The sequence below is a fragment of the Ceratotherium simum genome, chromosome 9, assembly GCF_057802395.1.
Source record: "Ceratotherium simum simum isolate JZ-2026a chromosome 9, ASM5780239v1, whole genome shotgun sequence".
Classification (NCBI taxonomy): Eukaryota; Metazoa; Chordata; class Mammalia; order Perissodactyla; family Rhinocerotidae; genus Ceratotherium; species Ceratotherium simum.
Genome location: NC_141908.1, coordinates 37,810,864 through 37,836,661, shown reverse-complemented (window position 1 = coordinate 37,836,661; position 25,798 = coordinate 37,810,864). Strand labels below are relative to the sequence as shown.

The following is a 25,798-nucleotide window of genomic DNA, read 5'->3' as shown; positions in this document are numbered from 1 at the left end:
CTTGTGCCACTTTTTCATCATAATCAAGATTCTCCCAAGGTAGGAGTTATAAAAATTGCTGTTTCTGTTCACTTTAATGTGGTTAATTTTATGTTATGTGAATTTTATCTCACTAAATTATTTTTTTAAGTAAAAAAAAAATTATTTCAAGCAGCCCAAATGCATTTTTAAATCATTTGGTTGACTGTTATACATTCTCATAATGGTTATTTAAGGAGAAGAGTATTTTTTTTTCTTGTTAAGAAAGGTTTCTTTCATAAATTATAATGTTTACATATTGTTTGCAATGGTAAATGTTCAGGAAGTATTTTTTCCTGTCTGAAATATTTTGGTAGCAGGATGATAATGCTATTTTTCTGGTCAAGGGGTAAGGCATCCCTTTCTTTCTTTGAGCACACATTTACTGCATTTAATTTCTTTACCTATACACGCCTTTCAACCTTATTTCTCTGTTGATATTTAGTCTGCTCATCATACTATTAGGTAAAACAGGAGTTGTCCTATCTATGAATACAGTTGTGAAACCATAGAACTACACTTTGTTTCACATTGTTGCTTTGCCTTACCTTAAGCATGTCATGGTTAGGCCAGTATCATTTCAGAACAAGGTTAAAAAAATTATTTATTTCAAATGACTAGAATATAATTATTTTTACCGCTTCCATTCAAAACTTAAGATTTTACAATCAATTTTCAAATAACAATATGAAATTATTTCAAACAATAATTTTTAAATTTTTCAATAGTCTCTGCTAAACTCATAATTTTGCAACCTGTAACAAGCTATAAAAGCCAATTGTAGATTTAAAAAATTCTTCCTCCTCTTGATTCTAATAGGATAATGCTTCTTCTGCATATGTGACATAGATTTCCCTTGGTTTCTCTATGGAGAATTGATAAGAATCTATAATTCATAACAATATCAACCAATATAAAACAGATATCACAAATTCAGATATGACATCAACTAATAGTCCTCTTAAGGAGATTCAGATACGCACAAGCAAAAAAATTAATAAAAATAGTTAGTGCTCGATACATCACATGGTTGAGGAAATGACCAAGTATTTGAGAGGGTTTGTGCAGGAGAGATTAGCAACAAGAGGCAAAGGGCAGAAACATTTTCATGTCAGGATGGGCAGGGTGCCATCTGCAGAATGGCTTCTTACTCCCAATCACCCGATAAACTACAGTGGATTAACATTAAGGGTCTGATGCAGAAAAAGCAAATTTACAGTGAAGGTTGTCCTTTAACATGTAGGCTCCATCAGAGGCACCAAAAAAGTAGGTAAGTGCCCCCCCTGTGGTGTTTAGATGCTGGAAGGCACTGTAAACTGTGCATTTTCTAGCTTTTAATGTTTGTCTAAGACCCTTAACATTTTTCTAATATTGTCGCTCCTAGGACATTTTCTTGACTTTGTCCCCGTTGCCCTCTATGCACATATACATTTTGCATTCATACGTGAAAGCCTGACAGACAGCTAAATTGATTCAGAATTTAGAATCTGAGAAGAGGAACAAAAGGTGGTGGTAGCCTTGAGGATATCCCACAATATGAAGCATAAATATCAAAGTCTCCTGAAAAAAACAAAACAAAACACATTTCTTCATGCTAAGAGTTTAGATATCTAACATTAAATACAAAAGATCACATAATAGGGGTAAAAAAAATACTCACTGAGCTATAGAATCTAAGCCATCCTTTGTGTCACAAAATTTCTAAGACTTTTTGAACATATACAATTATCTGTGTCTAGCTGTTTCCTTAGAAATGGATATGCTCAGACTATTTTTCAATCCCATACACCCTTTAAAACCATTATAAAATTTCACAAACAGCTTTCCTGTTTTGTTTTGTATTGTATTGTGGTCCATCTGGAGATATATTAAGTGGTTAGTTCCTTCATATAAAAGTCTACAAAATTATATTGTTCACACACACAAAAAGAATGAACATTGAACACATGACAAATGAATACTAGATAATGTCACTGTTAGAAAACATCTAACAACAATAAAATAAGCAATAAAAACTGAGAGTTTGGTTTAACAGATGCAACACTCATCTACCTTCATCACATAAATTATTCGTTCAAGACTTGTGTCCTGTGGAAAATACAAACATGTCAATTTCAGCCCAGGGGGCATTTTTCCCCAGGTTTATAACCCCTTGAAAATAGAGGTTTCATCTAGAAAACCTAACAGATCTTCACCTCTTTTCAACATTATAATATATTCATAAGGCAAGTAGTCACTGGCAAACATATAACAAATTAAACGGCATGAGGATGGGGTCCAAATTCATAATGATGGAAAATGGACCAAACCAACCATGAGATACAAAGTAAAATCAAAGAAGAAAAGGAAGATACAAAAGCAAACGATATTAAAAGCAAAACACTATGGGGAGTTTTTCAGCTAGTATTAGAGAAAATGGTTAGTATATGTGTATACGTGTGCATTTGTGTGCTGTGTAAGATTAGCATTAAAAGTAAGGATGGGAAACGATCTCCTTTAGAATATACTATAAGGGTTATGAGTGAGAGAAAAGTATCTTGTTAAAAAGAAAAAATCACATACCATCATAGTAGACAATTGCTCCCACAAGTTTGTCCTTCTGGAGCATTGGGAAATGCTCAAGGGCTCTGGATTTGCTGAGGACATAACTGCTTTTCAGGCAGTTACTTCCTGCAACCAGGTCATATATCTTGATTCCAATCCAGTAGTAAGGTAACTGCCACCACCTACAGCATAAATAGGGGAAAAGGTTTATTTTTTTATTTTATTTTTTACTTTTTTGCTGAGGAAGATTCACCCTGAGCTAACATCCACTGCTAATCTTTCTCTTTTTTTTTTCATATGTGAGCCACCACCACAGCATGACCACTGACAGACGAATGGTGTAGGTCTGGGCCTGGGAACTGAACCCGGGCCACCGAAGCGGAGCACACGGTACTTAACGACTAGGCCACCGGGGCTGGCCTGGGAAAGGTGTCTTTAGAAACAGAATATAACATCATTGAATGTCAGTTTAAGCTGTAAGATAATTTTCACTTAAGAAAAGCAAAGTTTATCTAGAAGTGTCTTGCAAAAGAAACAGGAGAACTGTAAGACTGTTTATGACACCAGCCTAGCTGAATTATATAAGTAAAAGAATCATGAGACTGTAAACGAATCATCTCTAGGACAGTGGTTCTCAACCTGGCTGCATATTAGAATTCTCTGGGGAGCATCAAAAAGAATACAGATGTCTGGGCCTCACATGTCTAGAGACTGATTTAACTAAACTAGGGCAGAGGTCTGGGTGACTCTAATGTGCACCCAGGGGAGAGAATTGCTGGCTTAAGATGTCCTAAGAAATCTATGATAAAATATGGACAAAAGTTGTAAAATCTGTTTCTAAGTCCCCACAACACTCACGTGACTAACAAAGCTACATAATCCACTTTTTCATACTACCTGTATTCCAACTTAAGGCAACTTCATGGATAGCTCTAACAACATTAGGAAAATCGGGTTTTATAATTTATAATCTGATACTTCCAAACCAAATTTCAGTTTTGATTAACTGGGAAATTTAAAATGACCCAAAATGGTTTAAGTTTGGCGTTGGTACATGTCACGTTCAGATTTTGCAGCAGGATACTTTTTGGCTCTGCACTTTAGTCTGCAAATGACCCTCTTATGCTCCCCAGTGCAAACGCAGTTTCTCCTCTATATACTCTCAGAAAAATGGAGTAAGAAACTACTAATCATAAATACAGAACACAACCTCCTATGCCTTCAAGGCCCAGCCCTTAGAGGTGGGTCAGTAGAGAGCAGTTTAGGAAAAGCCACACTTTTAAATACAACAGAGAAAAATATTTGAAAAGGATTAAAGATTAGGACCAATTAAAACTACATTAAGAAACATACATTGAGGGACTATTTCCATTAAAACTGTGTTGTTCTATTGACTTCAGATAAGCAAATAGTATACAGATAGTATCTAAAGGCTTACTTGTAAATAGGAAGCATTATAGGCAACGGAGCTGATAAATGGGGAGCAATTTCTAGCAGGTTGGCACGCTCATGAAGGGCTTCTTTTACCATCCTATACTGAAAAGCAAAACAGAGAAAATTAGTTTGGCAGTAACAGATCATAATATTTTCAAATGGCAAATAGACACCCTGCCAACTGATTGATACACAGAAACCTCTCTACCTCTGAGCGAGGATAGCTCCCTCCTAATCAAATTTCTAATAATACATCATGCTGTCAACCTCAAAGATTTTTTAGAAACCCTAACTGTATTTGCATAGGAGAAAAACATGCTGTCAGAGTTCCCAGGTGTAAGATATTTTCCTGACTTGAGTTACAAGATTATTGTAACAATTTATCTTGCATTCTCCGTATTGTCCCTTTTCTCAGTCCCCTATAATATTTTCCCATGTAAGAGATAACAGATTGTTCAAATTCATGCTAAAACTTCCTTCTTGCCTCCACAAACCCAAGCAGAGATGATACTTAGGAGTTGCACAGTATTTTATAGATTATAAAAAAGCTTTTGTCTTAACTCCTTTACTCCTCACCGCGCCTCTCTGAGGAGCCAGTACTACTATTATAATACTAATTGTACAAATGAGAAAACTGAGGCTCACAGAAATTGAATGCATAAGCTGGAATGCCGCACAAGTCATCTGATTCTAAATCCTATGCTCTTTTCCTTTCGTCCATCATCATGCAGAAGAGACACGTAAGAAAAAGGGACAGATTCAAAAGTGACAATGTCAAGTTAGTGCTGCCGTGTTTTTCATGTACAAAAAGCAGATAGGGAGTTCAGCTCATTTTTTTTACCCCTCTGGGAAATGTCATCTTCCACACTGCCTTGGCAGTTTTCAAATGGTGGCAGACTGGACACAATAAAGTGTGACATAAGAAAAGCATGACTCAGATCATCTTTTCCTTAAGAATATGTCAGTAACAATGTAAATGTATGATTACAGTTGTAGTTAAGAGGATTAATTTAATACCCCTTCCGTATTACAACCCAGCTCCCCTGAAACTCCTTGGGAAATAGCAATTTGGCGGCCACTGGCAAAAAAAGCCCAATAACAATTGTTAAAAGGCAACACATCCAAAAGCGATTTTGTAAATCTGCTACTTGGACATGCCTGTGTAGAAAAAGCCCCTGATTACCCATAAACATAATGCTACAGGAAAGAACTGGCACACCTCTCCTGAAAGATATTCCAGCAAAATACACTAAATAGGTACTTCCAACAGGAAGAAATGTTAAAAGCCATTAAAAAAAAAAAAAAACTGATTTAATTGGGTAGAAAAAAGCATGGTTGCAATTTTTGTTTAACAACCAGCATACACAATTACCTGCTCAATATCCAACTTCATGATAGCCTTCTGAAGATATCTCACACCACCATGGATCAATTTAGTGCTTCTGCTGCTGGTCCCCGATGAGAAATCATCTCTTTCTACAAGGGCTGTTTTTAGTCCTGTGTAACCAGAAAACCAAATTAACTTCTTAAATTACACAATTTGTATGTAATTCATTAAAGGCACTTCTCCAGGGTAGAGACGATCACAAGAAAAATTACTCTGAACATGGAGAAATTTGTATTCAAAGTGCAATACAGTGTCTCTATTATAATGAAGAGATTTTAGTCTCTTCCTGGGGGAAAACTCAACCCAGAACTAGAAGCATATTAAACTGCGAATGAATCACAACTAGAAAATATTACAGTACAATTTCATGGCAGTAACACACTCTGGTGCATTTAGAGGGTCAAAGGAGAGCCTGGAACCCATCTTTAACCATATAGAGTTAACTCGGTGTGGTAACGAAGCCTTCTTCTACAAAACTTACATTCATCATTCACTCCAAGAGTCCACACATAGGCCAGCCCCTCATCTCTCACCTACTATAATGCATCATCAATAAATCCAGACTAGACCTCCTGTGTGCTGGCTCCTATTTCTGGAGTGGTGTTATAGTGGGTATAAAATGGGGAAAGAGATCAAAGATATCAAAACAGAAGAAAAAAGAAGAACCTCTGATATTGAGGAGTTTATAGTCTAATTTAAGACACGCAGGCACAATATTGTAGAATTACAAAGGGAAAAACAAGCCAGGACAAATGAACCCAGTGCAGAGTATCCATGAGCAAAGAAAAGAAAATATTCTTTGTAAAGGTGAGGTTGAGCAAAGATAGGTCAGTTCTAGAAGTCATCCCTCTGCTCCTTTCCTTGAGGGTTGCAATAAATCTCTTAGGGATGAAACTAATTTTGTTTTCTTTTCTTGCAGAGACACTCCTGCCTCTTCAGGATTAGGTAAGAGCAACAGGACCACAAGTCCCATACACTGGTTAAAGATGAAATCCAAAATTTCATAAGACCCAAAGTACACATCAACACCAAGCCGTGAGGAATTTTCATGGGCCGGCATAGTCTTGGGGAATAAGAGAATGTCATAGAATCCAGTCACAATGAGAATATGTAACTGGAGCAGTCTGGGCTCACAACACTCATATAAGAGAACTTGTGCATGTATTCAACGCAGAGCCATTTATTACATTTAATACCAAAGGGTCGTTTTTATAACTTTTAACAGTTTAAATATCGTACCCAAATGTCATCATAAAATCAGGGCAATTCCCTTGACTCAAAAGGACAAAATATTTGGAAACCGCGGACAGAAAAGTAGAGAACTTTGATTCAAGGGCAAAAACTGCTAATGCTCTAACTAACTAGCAAAATAACACAGAAATTACAGGTGTCATAGACCCAAGTCTCTCTTTTTAAGCATTTATGCCAGAGAAAGATCTGTAAAATTCTCAACTATGAAAACGCTAGCAATGCTTGGTAAATTTAGTATTTTGTTGTTGTTAGTGCCGAGTCTATTCTGACTCCTAGTGACCCTGTGTACAGCACAGCAGAACCCTGCCCAGTCTTTTTGTACCATCCTCTCACCTTCCAGCACTATATCATCCAAGGTGCCACTGCTATTCACAGGGTTTTCACAGCCAATTTTTCAGAAGTGTGTGGCCAGGTTCTCCTTCCTAGTCTGTCTTAGTCTGGAAGCTCCACTGAAACTTGTCCACCATGGGTGACCCTGCTGGTATTTGAAATACTGGTGGCATAGCTTTCAGCATCACAGCAACATGCAGCTGCCACAGTATGACAACCCACAGACAGGTGGTGTGATTCCCGGACTGGGAGAAGAACCTGGGCCATGGCAGTAAGTAACCACTAGACCACTAGGGCTGGCTAAATTTAGTACTATATGTATTAAAAACACAGAAAAACATATCAAGTTAGTACATATTTTTGAGATCCTAAGTGCCAGTCAAAGTGTTGATGTTAGAAATAAATTAGGCATGGATCAAGATGTCAGGTGGCTCCCGGCCCAAAGAGGAAAGTAAAGAGTGCAGCGGGGTTTTATAGGTGCTACATTTGAAAACACAGAGGAGTCTTATCTTACCCCAGGTTAAAAGTTAAATTTAGACATAAACCCCAAATTGCTTAGTCAAGATTACATTTGCAATCTCTTAAGAATGCACCGTCTTGGTGAGCTCTATCACCTTTTCTTAGTAAGTCCAACACAGAGAGTTCTTCTCCCAGCACTAAAATAGAACATTTTTTCTTCACTTGAAGATCAGATGAGGGAGTTGACTTTCAAATGGTATTTAAGAGCCGGATTATTTAAAATATACCTCTCTTTCAACCTTGGAATCACAGTCATGGCAACAAGATGCTCATACATGAGAGGCAGGGACATAGATGGAGAGGAGACAAGCAGCCTCCCATCCAGCCACGGCTCCCCTGGGCCTACCCAAAGGTACCCCCTACAGGCTGTGGGAGAAGACATCTTAGGCAGTCTCCAGTTATTCCCACTTCCTAGCATGTAGTCCTCTACCCTGGAGTGTGGGCTGGACTAGTGCCTTGCTTCTAAGGAACAGAATACAGCAACAGCGATGGCATGTCACTTCCATGATTAGGTTACAAAAGACCATGACTTCCACTCTCTCTCGTCAACAGGTCATAAGAAACGGAGGCCTCTGTCCAACAACCCGTGAGGAACTGAATCCTGCCAACAACCACATGAGTTGCTAGGAAGCACTGCAGCCTGCAAGTGACTGAGAGCCAGAGGACCCAGGCTAAGACACACCCAGATTTCTAACCCACCGAAACTGTGTGAGAATAAAGTTGTCTTAAGCCACAAAATTTAGAGGGTAGTTTATTGATGACACAATCACCTGTGTGAATAATAACGGCAGCCAAGGTAGGAGTTTTTAATTATACCTGGAGATGGAGTCTTCAAGAGAGGCTGAGTCTACAGAAGAGTAACATTCAAGATCGGTGGAGGGGAGGAGGAAGGGAATTATCACTGGCAAAGATCAGCTTAAGCAAGAGAAAGGCAAATGCCTGAAATGGCCCAGTTTATTCGGGGGCTGCTTGTCACTCTGGGGCTGAAGTGCAGGGTGCAAGGGATGAGGTGAAGGAGATCCAGTGGGAAGAATGGTAAAGGCAGACAACAAAGGGCCTTTCATCCACATCAGGATATTTGGATCCTGTCCTGTGGGCCATTGTTTCTCACAAGTAAGTAATACCTGGGTGTCCTCAAAAGAAAAATGCCTCTGAGAACATGGCTACAAATCAGGGATCAGTTTGAGAAGCAAATGCTTCATTAGAAAGTACAAGATTAGAAAGTACAAGCATCAATGCTTCAGTAAAAAGTACAAAGTACAAAGCAAAGGCTTCATTAGAAAGTACAAGCATCAATGCCACATAAGCATGAACTTGAATACTGTACTCAGTTACAAAGTATCCATTTGGAGGAACAAGGGCGTGCTGGTTGATTTTTTTTTCATTATAAAAAAGAAATAAAATTTAAATTTTTCCAGAAGTTCTCAGATGTTGTTTTGAGAAATATGATTGTACTGCCTGTCAGGGGAACAACCGAAGTGTTTTAAGCTGCAAAATCAGATTAATATTTTAAAAAGATTTCTCTCCGTGCAGCAGGGGGCCAGGGGAACTGGAGGCAGGAGACCATTTAGGGACCGGTGCCATACAGCATGAGGGGAGCAACGAAGACTCCAGCCTCACAAGGCAGAAGATGGTATTGCAGAGCGATGTGAACAGAGAATTTTATAGGCTTGTGTTATCAGGATGGATTTTTTTTTTTCTTTCACAAACTGACACAGTGTGAGGCAGGGAACCACTCTAGGAATTAGCAAGCCATCTCAGGAGGATATTTCAGGATATTTAAGTGAGAGCTAACACTTTAAAGCCTCAAAACTGCTTTTGCAAGAATTGGACATTTTAAAGAGTTATTCACATGTACTTATGTGAGAAACCCCAGTGAATACCAACAAAAGTTAAAATGGGCTTCTCTGTCAAACCAGGCTGTTTTTCTTGTCCCATTATTTCCAGTGTCACATCACCAAGCTACCCACCAGAATTTCTGGAAATGATACTGCTCCTTCCAGAGCAAAAATACATAAAAATTTAGTCTCTAAAGATATAGCTAAATTGATATATTAAAGCATCATGTAACCTAATAAGTATTACCAAAAGTTTTTGGAAACACAAAACAAAAAAATAGATACTCTAAAAAAAGAAAATATTTTAAAATTTTTTCAACTGCTATTATATGCTAAATATTCTAGATTTCTCATTTTTCTTGGAATGAGAATGATGGAATGAGGGAAGTGGAAAGTAATGCAAAATCAAGACATTATTAGAAGTTATAACCACTTCTCATAAATATATTCCTGAACTGATTAACCAACTACAGTAAAGAAAATGAAATTTTTAAAAGACTTAGAATGATCTTGCATGGTTCTGTTATCTAAAATGTTCCCTTCTGTTTCACTTCTCAAAAATCCAAACTTTTTTCCTCCCCTCAAAAATTACTGATCTGAAATTAACAGCTTAGTTTTCTGATATTTTAAGTATAAAGTGAGGAAGTGAAAAGAAGGTACTGTTTTATCTTCTCGAAGAGAATGAGCAATATTTTTAAGTGGCATTCAATGCTAACATTTTGTGTTCTTAGCTAAAATAATTGAGTTTGAAGGACATAAAAAATAATGTACCCAGGCGTCAAGAGACTACTCCTGGCTGTGGATCTGAGGCGCTGTGGAAGACCTTTCCTCAGAGCAGAAAGAATGACCTACCCACATGCCTGGCAACAAAGGGCTGGCCTCTCTGCATTTCCGGTAATTTACTAGTTAAACTAGTTGAAGATTTTATGAGGAACAGTTTTTGTTTGTTTCTTCTCTTTTTAGAAGTTACTTTTTATGGAAAGTAATAAGCTCTATCATTGCTAAGATAAACCAGAATATTTAGGAATGGTATTTTATTTTTTGTCTTTATTATCCATTGCTTTAATAAGTATTCTCAGGATTTTCATGACAGTGGTAAAGTATTAATATTTAGAATGAAATTACTCTGAAATTCTTAGGTGGAATAACAAGACTAGTTATAGTAGAAGAATAAAGACAACTTGAAATCTACCTTTCACTCATCTTCAGCCCATCTCTTAGCAAGTTAAAATTGTATCTTCCAGGTGGGGCGAGGGGTGTGGACCAAATACAGCCCTTTACAGCTTTGTCTTTGCCGACCTGAGTGAGAATGTCTACCTACCAAGCACTTCCAACTAAACCAATTTGTGGATCAGGACAGTTGGGTGAGTAGAGAGGGATAATTACCATCTAAGGGGAGGCATGGTACGACATTTAACTTTCACAACATGAAACAGAAGTATATTTTAATACCTTTTACTGATTATCTTATTATGCATGAAAACATGCTCAATATAATAAATGCGGAGAAGTAAAAAGAACAAAATAAAACTCTCCTGCAATCACACCACTCAGAGATAACCAGAGTTGACATTTGGGTGTTTAAACGTTCACATTATCCATGCATGTATATAGTCACATATGTACATTTTTACAAAAATAGGATCATATGATACATTCCATTTTTTTTAATTTAACATTATTGATTGTAAACATCTCTCCATGTCAATAAATATTTTTCTACCATTTAATTTTTAATGTGTGGATACTATTCCATTAAATATTTACAATGATTTATTTATTCAATTCCCTATTTTTGAATATTTGGGTTACTTCCTATCTCACTATCACAGATAGTACTGCAAGATTATATTTTCATTTATAATGTCTGCATCTTTATTTCATTAGAATAAATTTTCAGATATGGAATTATTTAGATATTTTTAAATAGAAAGGATAATAATCCCTATGAAATAACAGAGGCACCAACCTAATGACACACAAATCAAAAAATTTAGAAATTCTGTACATTAGTACCATAAGCATAGGTATTAAAGCCACATGCCTCATGAAGGAAAAATGATGTAGTTTAAGGAAAGGGGAGTTTATCTTTCTTTTTCTAGAAAAGTTTTGGGCACTTATTTTTGGATTTCAGAAAGCCATTGCCATTAATAAGTGAAGGGACTAAACCCAAAGGCTGAACATTTTGCATGAGGATCAATTTCTCTAAAAAATAACACTCCTATAAAGCTACAAAGTAATCCTGGCTTGTTAATCCTCACAACCAGAGCCCTCTGCTTTAGCTAGTGTTTTCTAACAGTGAATGTGAGCATTTTATAGAATTGTATAATATTGGATATTATAGAAATATAGAAATAATACCTATTTCTATTTTTATATTAGGAAACAGATAAACCATTAATGGAGATACTATGTTAAGTTAGAACATATCATTAACATACTTTGTGCTCCTTAAGTACACAAGTGATTATGGAGGCACAAAATGTATTAAGCCATAATATTAATTGTAATAATACAGTTTTGGGGGAATAAGGGAGTTGACGTTGTTGTTTAACAGCCAATGTTCAAAGAGAAGAGGAATAGCCAAACAACATAGAAGGATAAAAAGAGAGAATAACACATCACTGGCTTCCTAGTTACAAAATCCGGAGGTAACTAATGTTAACTATGAAAAATGCCCCATGTATCTTACAAGAAACTTTCTATGCTTATGAAAGTATAAAATCTATGTTCCTTTTTAGTTTTAAACACAAATACAATTAACAAACTCATTCTTCGCAACTTGTTTTTCAATTTACAATACACTTTAGCCATTTTCCTGTAAATACTTATAAGTCTCTTTTCAATAACTGAATATACCCAATTTATTAAACCAGATACCAATTTTTTGCTATTATAAATATTGTTATAAATAAAATTTTGATCAATATGGCATTACAAGTTCAGCTTTGAACAAGTCCTCTTCTCCACAGAGAAAATTACATATATATATATGTAAATTATATATAAATATATATATATTTAAAGGACACAGTTGACTCAAAAATAAACACTCCATGGACCAGAAATGTAGGAGAAACTCAGAGTGGAGTATTCAGACCAAAAGCCTCTGTCTTGCTGGGCTCTGGGTCTAGAAACAGGCAAGGCAACCAAGATTTCAGTTCCCGAAGGGTAAGAGGAATACAAGTCTCCCTAGTAAGAAAAGGTAAAGAAGCCAGACTAGCACTTGAACGCTGGGACTTAAGAAGGGCTCCAACTCTTGTGAAAGGAGATTGAAAGGCTTCTCTTGACCACTGTCTGGGGCTGTGGACTATCTTCTGGGTCTTGCCCAGGAGGCTGGAAGACAGACACAGCCTGGAGAGCAGCACCTGAGCCAAGGCACACAGGCTGGCTTGGCAGTTGGTCTACGGGATGCCCAATATCAACACAGGGCAGGAGACTCAATTTGGCTCCGGGAAGTCTCTGATGGGACTGGATGGTGGCAGCAACTATATCTAGAGAGTTAAGGATATGGAAACAGAAAGAGATACAAAACTGATTTAATAGAAAGGGAAAAAAGGAAGAGAAAGAAGCAAAGTAAAAAAGATAAAGGTAAAAAAATACCAAGTAAATGCATATGGAACCAAAATAAGTGGAAATGGATCAAATTCACCTATTAAAAGATAGATTCCATCTATTAAGTGTAAAAAACAAGGAGTCCAGCTACATGCTGTTCATCATAGACATACTAAAACAAAAGGATATAGAAAAGTCGAAAACAATATGAAACAAACCCTGTCTGTTTGATATGTTATAAATATTTCCCCAATTTCACATGTTCGTTATAATTTTGCCATAAATTTTAATTTTTATGAAATCAAATTTAACAGGATTTTCTAAAAGGAATTTGGTTTTATTGGTGTCATGATCAAAAACATCTTTCCTACTCCATTTTTTTAATTCACACACACTGTTTTCTAATAATTTTATGGTGTTTTGTTGTTAAATCCCTGACCCACATGAAATACGATAAACAGAATATATACATACACATGTATATATACATACATATATATTTATACACACACATATATATATAAAATTTGGGGAAGTGTATACTCCATCATCATTTATTAAATAACCAATAATGACAAATTTGAAATGCTATCTTTACCATATTCTAAATTTTATGTACTTACATCTATTTCTAGAGTCTTACTTTTGTTCCTCCAATCTCTCTATTTCCTTTAGCAAACTATTTTAATTAAAGTAGCTTTAGCAGACACTTTAAAATCTGATAGATCTCTACCTCGTTTATCATTACTCCTTTTCAAAATTAATGTAGTAAATCTCATAGGTTTATTTTTCCAGATGAACTTTAGCACAATGTCTCAAGCCCCGCCTACAATCCTGCCAAAGAAATCACTAAATTAATTAAAATTACCTTAAATTTCCAGATTCATTTTAATAGGACTTTGCAATCTAGTCTAATTAGCAGTGTCCGGCAAACAGCAAACTTTTATCTACTGCAATTCTACTGTCCTGAAATAGGATTTTCTCTTCCTTCATGGCGGGAGAGGGGTGGGGGTGGAAGTGGGTGAGGGGTAGGGACCTATAATTTCCAGAATGCGCTGTCTTTCAACGCTCTCTCTTTTCTGCATTTTGTTCTGCAATGCACACACCTCCTCCCTTTCACAAACCTCTACTTACACAGAAGAGCATTATTACCATCCTTCATTTATATCTGAGAAACTTGAAGCTCTCTGTAAGGTAACAACACTTGTCAAAGGTCATGGAGCTAGTAAGTGATGAAGCCAAGATTTGATCCCAGTTCATTCTAATTCCATAACCTGTGTCCTTAATCACTATGGTATACTGCCTTAGACTTGAAGAAACTTTAGTAAGAATTCAAGAATTGCTAGCCACATACCATTCATAAACTAAAAGTATATATATATGTATTTTTAAAAAAGAGAACTACAATTAATGTTTTCTTCCAGCAAGAGGCAATCTTCTCTGGAATTTGAGTAGAAGCCGTAAAGGTTAAGTTTATAAATCAGATTTTTAAAATGCACTAAGTACGTATAAGCAAATGTGTACTTGTTACATACATGTAAAGTCGCATAAAAGAACAAAAATAACTGAAGAAAACACCTTGGAGAACCCTGAGAGAGTGAACATATTTATCAGTTTCTCCTCCTTCCAGCTTTGGGGGCAAAGTGCCTACAGCTTTACTCCAAGGTTGGGCTTCTGCCCAGGAACTGGACACAGTGGCGTTAAGCAGTGAAGCAATTGCTAGTGATCCTAGAGACCTACAGGAGAATGTGAGGAGAATTATGCATATTATGTTTATCAAATAACATTCCCAAGTGAAAACTGATTCCCAAGAAAATGCAGATGGTAAGAATGCAAATAAATGTTCATTATGAAGACTTCATGACTTTTTCTCTTCCTTCTACAGTCTTTGTTTATCCATTACCAAAATTGCATTTGGGCAAAGTATTTTATCAAAAAGCTTGTGCAGGGCCGGCCCCGTGGCTTAGCGGTTAAGTGCACACGCTCCACTACTGGCGGCCGGGGGTTCGGATCCCGAGCGCGCAACAACGCACCGCTTCTCTGGCCATGCTGAGGCCGCATCCCACATACAGCAACTAGAAGGATGTGCAACTATGACATACAATTATCTACTGGGACTTTGGGGAAAAAAAAAAAGGAGGAGGATTGGCAATAGATGTTAGCTCAGAGCCGGTCTTCCTCAGCAAAAAGAGGAGGATTAGCATGGATGCCAGCTTAGGGCTGATTTTCCTCACAAAAAAAAAAATAATAATTTAAAAAAAAGCTTGTGCAGACATTTTTATACAAGCCCTTTAACATCTAGTAGTTCCCCGAAAACTTTGATGTCCTGAAAAATCTAATTATTACTGGTAACTTGAAAAGATCACAGTAATTTATTTTTGTCAAATGTGACTAAAGATTAATGGATACAATCAGGAATAATTTGGTAAAAACATATCAAATGCAGAGAAAGCAAAATTTGCTGTTAAGTGAAGCATCAAATATAATAAAAGAGCAAATTCCATGAATGAACAGCAACAATGCACAATTCATTAACCAAATGCCCACGATTATTTCACACTTCAGAGGGCTACTGATATGATCAGAAATTGTAGTAAAAGGATAAATATAGATTAACTTCAGCATCTCTATACATTTTAATTATAAATGCTACTCCCAGAGGGCTACCAGAATAATAAAAGAAATACGAACTAAGGTTTATCCATCCCTTTTATAAATCATAATTCCATATACATAAAATGAGACATTCAGTCAATTACTTTAAAAGACAGCAATCAATATGCCAAGAGATATTAGCTGTTACTAACTATAAAAATTAAAAATCTGGTCAACATTCAGGCTCTGGAAATTCTTATCTCCTCAAAATCATTGTCACCATTATCATCACTATCATCACCCACAGTCATCTGCTAACGCACTAGTTAATGTCCTGATCACTACTGAATGTCCTGCACTGCCCAAAGAAAAGATGCATTCAGCAAATACTAATAAACTCTAAGTTCCTTGAGGGTAAGGCCACATCTTGGTAGTCTTTGTATCCTCAGAGCTGGTTCAGTACTTGACTCACAAGCAGTATTGTTTTAAATAGGAAAAAAAACCTGGAAATAGCCTAAGGAATCATGAATAAGAACATCCTTGTGATGAATTTTTCAGCCATTAAAAAGAATGTATAATGTTATTATAAACTAGTGTTACTTCAACTTACAAAAAAAGAATGTATACTATATACACGTAAAGATTGATTAAATATACTGTTATTTGAAAGAGACACTGCAAAATAGTAACTTCAGTATGATTTTGTCTATGTTTTTAAAAAGATAAACCTAGAAAAGGCACAAAAGTGAGCACAGGTAAGACTTTTAAAAAGGAGAAAAGGAATAAAAGGCACTTGATAGTGGTCGCCTTACTATTATTGCACTCACAGTCCTTCAACCCACTCGAACTCTGCAAGGGAAGCTGCCTTTCCACCTTCCCTTACCGCCCCCCTACCAGTCCTAGTCTCCATTTAAATAATCCCCTCTGCCTTCATAGTCTTTTCTCATTTTCTCCCTCTATCACTGATACCCAGTCAGTTCTCAATTCCAGATTCTACCCTGCTGTGTATTTTCTCTGCCTCCAATCTGAGCAAAATACTGAACATACACGCACACACATCCTGTGTTGATAACAAATTTACATTTATTAATCTCAGTAAAGTAACCCTTATTCCCTAACACATTCTCCATAAGGTAGTTCTAAACCTTTTCTACACTGAAGTCCCCCTACTCCTATCCATCAGTAGAATATCTCACTTTGTTTTTGTGTGTTTAAGAATAGTTCTTCATGGTCACACAAGCTCCCTCTTTCACACCTTAGAATCTTTGCCCTTTGTTTCCATCTCTGAGAAATTTCTCTTACCTTCCTGCTCAAGCTAAGATACATCTTTGATGTCTCATTCCTTGTATTTTCGCAAGACCTTGTCCACATGTGGCCTCATCTACTTGCATATTAAAGTTCTCCTCCTGCATAGGCTTTTCCCTCTGAGTCTACAGAAACAGTCAGATTGCTCTTATCTTTAAAAAAGAAAAAAGAGGGAAGGGGGGAGGGAGGATGGCGAAAGGGATAATTTGGCACATGTGTGTGGTGATGGGTTGTAACTAGTATTTGGGCAGTGAACACGATGTAATCTATGCAGAAATAGAAGTATAATGATGTACACCTGAAATTTATACAATGTTATAAACCAAAGCTACTGCAATAAACAAAAAATAAAAAAAAAAGTTAGAATTGTATGAAAAACCTGAAATGACTAGCTAAAGTGAGATATGAAGTGGTAAAGTACATTACTATAGTTTCAATTTAAGCATTTTACTTTATACATGGTATTTCTTTTAATATTTTGAATTGTTATTTTTTTCTATTTCAACAATTATTTTTTCTTAAACACATTTAAAAGGCTGATGTGTTATTATTGTCATTTGCCTGTGTGTAGACATAAGACTGTGTGCGCGTGCACATGTGCATGTATGTGTATTGAATGTTATAGTCCCCATTAGATCAGTTTGGATGTGAATTTTCTAAGGGAATTTAGTTTAAAAAACAATTATAAGATTTTTACATTAAATTTTAATCTGATGCCTTTATAGTCTCATTTATAAAATTATTACAGATAAAATTATATATTAAATTTTATATATACAATTATTAAATATATAACTGTTAAAATATGAAAAAAAAGAAAAAAGAAAGGAAGGAAGGGAGGGAGGAAAGAAAGAATGAACGAATGAAGGAAGGAAGGAACAAACAAACAAATGAAGGGAAAAGAAAAGAAAAGAAAAAACAATTCTGGCATATGTAGCTCCCTTCCTTATATCCTACTACATCATCAAATTACCTCCTGTCTATTTCATTTGTCTCTAGACCTCTTAAAAGTTTATGCCCATGCGTACTCCTTCCTATTGCCTATCCATTCCTTATCACCAAACCTAATGCTCTTCAGTATCTCAAAGTGGCCTATTCAATAAATACCACAGGCCTTTCCCTGGCACACCAGACCCAGTCCTGCCTTTCCACCTGTCTCTCATAGTCTCCCCTACACAGCCTGGATGTTCTAAATTGAAACACGTGCTGCCTCCCACATGCACTGACTCCATGCTGCTCCCCCTGCATGTTCCCTCAGATTGGAACACTTTCAGCAAGCAATGTTTGCTTATTAAAACTCTACCTATGCTAAATAGCAGCTATCTGTCTCCTGACCATTCTCTGCAGGTATGAGTACCCTCACCTTTATATGTCCATAATGCCCCCAAACCTTTTGAAAGGCACATATTCTCTATAACGTAATTTCATCTATACAAACACGCACTACAGAACTGTGAGCACCCTAAAGGCGCCCACTATATCAATCATCTTCGTCTTCTTCTGTGGTACCCTGCACACTGCCGCGCATACAATAGGCACTCAGTGAATATTTGCGTAACTGAAATAAAAAGAATTGCTATATATTCCAGTACATAGTATGAACATAACTGGAAGATACCAATAAATATATTTTTCTGAATCCTACTGGGGAAATGATCCTCTTTGACATAGAAAATTGTCACCTGGTAAATTCTAACTCCTGGGATTGGGTAGTCCCAACAAGGCCTCCTATAATGTTGGGAATGTGTCCTCTCTTTCCACTCTCCTTCCCAAGTCTCCAGGGAAGAGACTTGAGTTCAAATACCTTGAGATACCTATAGCTGTTCTTTCCATCTGCTTTAGTAATGTCCAAGGATAACCTGGCTCAAATTATAAACCATAGATGGAGACAGGGAATTATATGAAAATTGGGGTCTGTCTGGCAACAGAATAGATTCCAGTGCCCATATTTTGAATTTACCATGATCTAGAAGTGACAAAAAGGACCTAGTTGTGAAGTCTACGTGGATCAAAACTTAAGTGCGGGTCCCGTGCAATCATAGTAAATCGAGGGCATTTTTTGTTTGTGTGTGCCTAAATCGCATTCAATTTATTTCATTCCTGTAAGAGTAAATTCCACCAGATACGTAAGGCAACTAAATCTAGGGTGGCTGTGGTAGCAGCTTAATCTAAGAACTATTCCATTAATGAATTATTATCATTGAGCACGAAACCACAATGAATCTTGAACCTTAGATAGTAACTAAAAGAATCCAGAGTCTGAATTCCTTGCAGCAGTACACAGCCCAATGTGATGCATCTAAGTACACCATAAAGGATGATTTCTCCAGGACAACTGGTTCTAAAAGCTTTTTGCCTTCAGGTTAATGATGGCAGCTCTAATACTACCTACAATCTATTGAGCTTCTATTTTGTGTGACAAGCACTGCTTTAAGTCCTCTTCATGATTATACATTCTATCCTTACAACAATTGTTTATTGAAAAATGAGGAACCTTAGAGAAATTAAGTAATTTGCCTGAGTATGTGCATGTGTGTGTGTACACATACACACATACATCTGATAAAGTAGCTAAGCCAGGATATGTACCCAGATTTCCTTGACTCCAAACTCTACACTAATAACCACAGGAAAAAGAAACAAATCATTTTATTAAATACATCATATATAAGAGCATTAGTGTTCCATACTAAAATTTCTTTCTTTATGTGTCGTGTTTCTATTTTTCAAGAACTTTTCAGCATGTCTTTCCTAACGCTGGCTAATAGAATAACTGAGACAGGACTATATGTTAGAAACAGTCTTTTCCATTACTCATTCACATAAACTACAGTTTCCTAAACTGCAGTCTGTATTTTACTGGAAAAAATAATTTTAAGAGATACAGGAACAAAAAGAATTATTTTAATAGGTTAATTCATTTTAATAAATCTTTTCTACCCTTCACTGACATAAATGTAATTTCAGGTGATATGCAAATATTTTTATTTCATTTAGATGCATTTACTTTACTATGTATTAAAAACAAATAACCAGAACATCAAATCAATGAATTCACAGGAATATAAAGTTTTCTTTCTAAATAAATTCATTTAAGTGTAAAAAAAGAGTTATATTTAATTTTAAAATTGTTCAAGTATCTACATTAAAAAAATGTGAAGGTGCTTCGCAAAGGATGGAAAATTAGGAAATGCAACAGAAATGTGACTTTACTAGCATAGAGTGCATACTGTGTTTATACTGGGGAGGAAAGAGAAAGCTTTATCCTCGTTACATCCATCCACATCAGGACTCACCTCTGGTGACAGCATCTAGTGCACAGCCACATCCCGTTGCTCCTCCTCCGATGACAAGGATATCGAATTCGGACATGTTTTGCAAAGTCAGTAGCTGAGCTTCTCTGGAAGGAGGCTCCCTGTTAACAGGTTCTGAAATGTTCTCTGCTGCTTTAACATAGGCCAGGTTCACCTGATGGAAAAGCAGACCATTTTCAGTTGTTCATCCAGAATGCCAATTCAATAAATTTTACAATATACTAAAAGAAGAGATTTGCAACGGAGATAAAGAATACCAGGGCTAGACCATAGTCCACAATCCACATGGAGTTATAGGACCAACTGCCTTGGGGGAAAAAAAAAGTCCTTAAAATGCCAGGTGTATTTTTTTTTTTTTCCTTGAATCATAACGATTGAGTCATGGAACACTTGATTTCAGATTCAGTATCTCAACTGGTTGTTTTGGCTTCATATACAGCCAAGTTCAATTGTTTCCCACACCGTACAGCAATTCCCAAATACCTTGCCTAAAACAATTTACAGGAGAACATAAGGAAATGTTTTCTCCAGTAGCAGCAATTCGTTCAAACAATATTTAAAAATGAAAGGAGGAGGAAAAGCACTTTATGACTTTCTGCAATTTCTTAAAAGTATATGTTCTTCATTCCTTAATTCCCCTGATAAAAATATATTCTAGAGTTTGGGGATCTAAAGTTTAAGTCAGTACAACTAAAAAGAATCTGTTTAACAGAAGTTATTATCTAGTTTAAATTATCAGCTAAGGCCAATGGAAATGATATTTTTCAAAGAGTTTAGTCAGAGGCTTACCTGTTAAATGTTTTAATATAAAATTATAGATTTTATATATTTAATATACATGATTTCGATTTTTGAAAGCTTTTACAATAATATAATTAAAGCCAGCCATAGTCCCCCTAAAGAATAATGACCATCCCTATTTCTAGTTCTTTCATTAAAATGTAATTTATCATCCTGAATCAAAAATGATGCTGATCAGGGGGCCGGCCCGGTGGCGCAAGCAGTTAAGTGCGCGCGCTCCGCTGCGGCGGCCCGGGGTTCGCTGGTTCGGATCCCGGGCGCACACTGACGCACTGCTTGGCAAGCCATGCTGTGGCAGCGTCCCATATAAAGTGGAGGAAGATGGGCACAGACGTTAGCCCAGGGCCGTCTTCCTCAGCAAAAAAAAAAAAAAAAAAAAAAAAGAGGAGGATTGGCGGATGTTAGCACAGGGCTGATCTCCTCACAAAAAAAAAAAAAAAAAAAAAGATGCTGATCTTTAAAAAAAAAAAAAAGTAGTTGCCAGAAGTTAGAGTCAAAAGCATAGAAAAATAGATAAGTATCTGCTTTTTTCCAAAAGGCTAATTCTAGTTTCCTTCACTATACTGAACAGTGCTGGCCAACGTTGCTCTAATAGTTAGTTATCCACAGATATGTGACTTCTATTTTCTTTTCTTTAAATCACAGCATCAGCACAATGCATAATGGCAGTGTTTTTCCCCTTCTGCTGTAGGGGCCCCATATGAAGCTCTAAACCCCAAGGCCAAAGCTTATTCAAGAGAAGGTGATCTTAAGCTCTGACCAGGAGATTGTTCTGATAAGTGATTTTTTAGTCATTTAAATAAAATAAACCAAATTGCTCTTTACAATTGGATTTAATTATTATGTCAACTGGATTTCCATAAAAATTTATATCTAGAAGCCACAGAGTACATGGAAAGAAACCTGAATTAGCGTCAGAGGGTCCTAGCTTAGGTCTTAGCACTCTTGTTTACCAGTAATGTGACTTTTGAGACATTCTCTCAGGGCCTTGGTTTCTTCATTTGTAGAATGGGATAAAACCCCTGTGATGTCTCTATCTCTACATCTCTGAGTGGTCTTCAGTCTGAATGGAATAGTGACAGGACAGTAGTTGGTAAACTATAAAGTATCACCAAAGAGTTGTTCTTGTTATTAAATAACTTGATTCCTTAAAAACATATAAAAGGGAACTTTCAAAACATATTTTACTAAGTAACATAAAAACAAAAGGCTATAATCAGGTACCATAATTTTTCAGGCTATTAATTCAGATGCCAAGCCACAAAAATCCTATTCTCCTTTATATAACTCCTCCTAATTATCTGCTAATAACCATTTCTCCATATTCACATTTACATACATTGAAGGTAACAAACTAAATATATGTAACTGCTAGGTGCTGTGGAGAATATAACATCTTAACTCATGGTCTTTGCCTTCCATCATCTAATGAGAGGAAAAAAATATATACATATATATACATATATATAGTATATACATACATAACAAGTATGTAGAAAAAACAAATGCCAAAATAGAGAGAAAAAAGACCAGGCTATGACTATCCAGATCAGGGAAGGAGAGTCTTTTTATTTGAAGATTTCAGTTGGGCCATGACAGATGGGTAGGTCTTGGACATGAGACTGACAAGTGACTAAACCGCCAGGGCGTTTTCACACATCAAAAGAATTTTGCTGACATTTTCTGCTTGGTAAGTTTTCTAGAAATACTTGAGAAATAAATTTAAGGACTATATTATGATATAGTTCATTAGAACTTCGTAATACTAAAAGCTCCATATTCTACTCTGCTAACAGGAGATAAATATGAATATTAAACTCAACTGAATTTCTTCTTCAGCAAGTATGCTCGATCTGATGGGCATCTCTCATGCCTGTGGGTACCTCATTCCATTGACTACACTGTGTCTCCTGTCTTCATCCCCTGCCTCATCGTTCTCACCAGCGTGCTCTAATGTGTCTCATCTTAACAAAAAAAAGACACCTCTTACATATGTTTATAACCACCACCCTAAAAATTCTTGAAAAACCTGTATACTCTTGTTTTTCCTACTGCCTCCTCACCTCCTACACACTCCTCAACCCACTCCTCAACTCACTCTAATCTGGATTTTCACATACACATCAGCGCCACCATCACCACCACCAAAACTGACTAATGTCCACTATGTTGCTAAATCCAACGAGCATTTTTCTTCCCTCATTTTAGTTGTCACCTCAGCACACAACTGACTGTTCACTCACTTTGGCATCTGAGAGACGATCTTCTGAGTTGATCTCTCTCTCTCTCTCTTTCTCTCTCTCTCTCTCACTTCTTTTCACCACCCTCTCCTCGTTTCCTATGGATGTCCCTCTACTGCCCAGTGTAAACACAGAGGTTCCTCTTGGGTCTGTCCTATTCACTCTTCTCAGATCACTAAAAACTCTCTCTCTAGAGGATCTCTTCCACCTCTATATCATCAGATATCTTTTATACCACTTTGACTTCCAATTTCGTTCCCCTGTTCCAGAACCCAGATATCAAACTACCTACTCACATATATCTCAAAATTGAACTGATGACTTTATCTCCCTAAACCTCTTTCCCTTCAATGTTCCTCGTCTCAGGAAAGGTACCATCTAGTGGCTGTGCCACTCTCTTAAGTCCCATATCTGATCCATCACCAAGTTCTATCAATTCCACCAGCTACATAATTCTCACATCCAGTCATTTCACCTTCACTGCCACATTTCAAGTCAAGGTATCTTCCCTTTCCCCTATACTAATATGATATCCTCCTACAGGTCTTCACACATTTACCATGGCTCCTTCCAAGTCATTCTCTACACCACAGCTGGGGTAATCATTTTAAAACCCAATAGATGTCATTTCCACGTGTAAAACTGTTCAATAGCTTCCAACTTAATTTAGGTTAAAGGTAAGCATCTTTACTGTAGTTTCTAAGATTCTTCACAGTCTTTTAGAGTAGCTTAAACTTAATGAAAAAATGGACAATACCAAGTGCTGGTGAAGATACAACACAACTGGAACTCTCTTATATTGCTGGTGAAAATGCAAAGTGATACAGCCATTTTGTAAAACAGTTTGCGAGTTTCTTACAAAGGTAAACATACATGTACCATACAACCCAGCAACCCCCTCCTAGGTAATGACTCAAAAGAAATTAAAACCATGTTCATACAAAAACCTGTAGGCAAATGTTTACAGCGGCTTTATTTGTAATTGCGAAAAATTAAGAAAAACTCAAACATCCTTCAACTAGTAAATAACTAAACAAACTGTGGTACATCTATGCAATGGAATAATAATTGGCAATAAAAATGACAAACTACTGATGGATGCAACATGAATAAATTTCAAATGTATTATGCTAAGTCATGGGTCGGCAAATTATGGTTTTCCACCCAAATCTGGCTGCCACCTGTTTTAACAAACAAAGCTTTATGGAAGACGGCCACCCCCAATCATTCATGTATAATCCATGACTGCAGTCACAGAGTGGAACAGTTGCAACAGAGACCGTATGGCCTGCAGGCCTAAAACTTTTACTACCTGGCCCTTAACAGAAAAGTTTGCCCATCCCTGTGCCAAGTGAAGAAAGCTACACTCAGAAATCTACATATGACACGATTCTGTTTATATGACATTCTGTAAAAGCAAAAGTCTAGGGTCAGAAAACAGATCAGTGATTATCAGGGGTTTGGGGGTGGGGGAGGGGAAGACTGACTACAAAGAGTAGAAGAGAACTTTTGAAGATGATGGAAATGTTCTATATCTTGATTGTGGAGGTAGTTACATGATTATATGTACTTATCAAAACCCACAGAAGCATATATTATAAAGGATGAATTTTACTGCATGTAAATTATACCCCAAACAATACCTCAATAAACTTGACTTAAAAAAATACTAAGTAAATACGTATACAGCAATTGTGTGCCAGGCGCTATTATAAAGGTTTCACTTTTTTTTACTCTTTTAATCCTCACAATAACCCTAAGTTAGGTACTATTATGATCTCCATTTAACAGAAGAAGTAACTGAGACACAGAGAAGTTAAGTAATCAGGTGATGATTATACAGCTGGTATATGGTAGAGTTGGGAATTGAACCTACATAGCCTGGCAACCAAGTTTTACATTGCTACACCATACTGACTGTACATATAATTGAGAAAAAATTAAAAAACAGACTAAATAGTTATAATAGGATGAGCTATCCCCAGCTGTCAAATGCAGAAAGTTTTTGTTTTTTTGGTTCGGTTTTGTTGTGGAGTTTTTGCTGAACAGTCCTTCCAAAAAAAATTTTTTTAAATATATGGCACTATTGAGGGTAATTTATTTAATTTCTGACACTACATTTAAAATAACACTTTATTTTTGTTTATTTTTTCATAAAAGCTGGAAAGTGTTACAACTGAGAAGCGAAGCACCAAGTTTATTTTAGAGGCAGTAAACACAGCCTAAGGCCTTACTTATAATTATGACAAGAGAAAGACTCATTTTGGCTTCATATAGCTTTGAGTCACAAAAACACATCTGCACTCTACCTTCCCCAGAATATGTTGACTGAGGGGAAATAAAGAAGAGAAATGCAGCAGGAATAAAACAGCACTGGTAAGTAACAACAGGCTCTAAGAAAGGAGGCCTTTGTGCTCCAAATCTTCCCAGATCTGCCCTTTCCCCGCCTTTCTTTTCCTAAGGCAGTTTGATTAAAGAGCAATCTGGGAGATAAACTCCATTAAGGGATTGATCCAGAGATTATGGGAGAAGCCTCGGAATGGCAACACGCCCTACACCTCCTGAGAAACAAGAACTCTCATGTGTCCTGAGGAGACCCCTGACCCACCATCACTTACTCATCCAGTCAATACTGGAGGCCATCAAGGATTCTGTAGACTACAGGAT

General features: G+C 36.6%; 1 protein-coding gene across 4 annotated transcripts in view; it reads right to left on the bottom strand.

The window, feature by feature from the left end:
- The window catches only part of GPD2 (glycerol-3-phosphate dehydrogenase 2), a 138,714-nt gene that overhangs the window by 66,215 nt on the left and 46,701 nt on the right, over positions 1-25,798 (bottom strand). For all 4 annotated transcript variants that reach the window (XM_014785956.2, XM_004428301.3, XM_087435231.1 and 1 more), the window contains exons 3-6: positions 20,073-20,244; positions 5,369-5,493; positions 4,001-4,098; positions 2,581-2,744 (exon numbers count right to left, since the gene is read on the bottom strand). In XM_014785956.2, the coding sequence (XP_014641442.1) occupies positions 2,581-2,744; positions 4,001-4,098; positions 5,369-5,493; positions 20,073-20,244 (559 nt within the window). The remainder of the gene's footprint in view (positions 1-2,580; positions 2,745-4,000; positions 4,099-5,368; positions 5,494-20,072; positions 20,245-25,798) is intronic.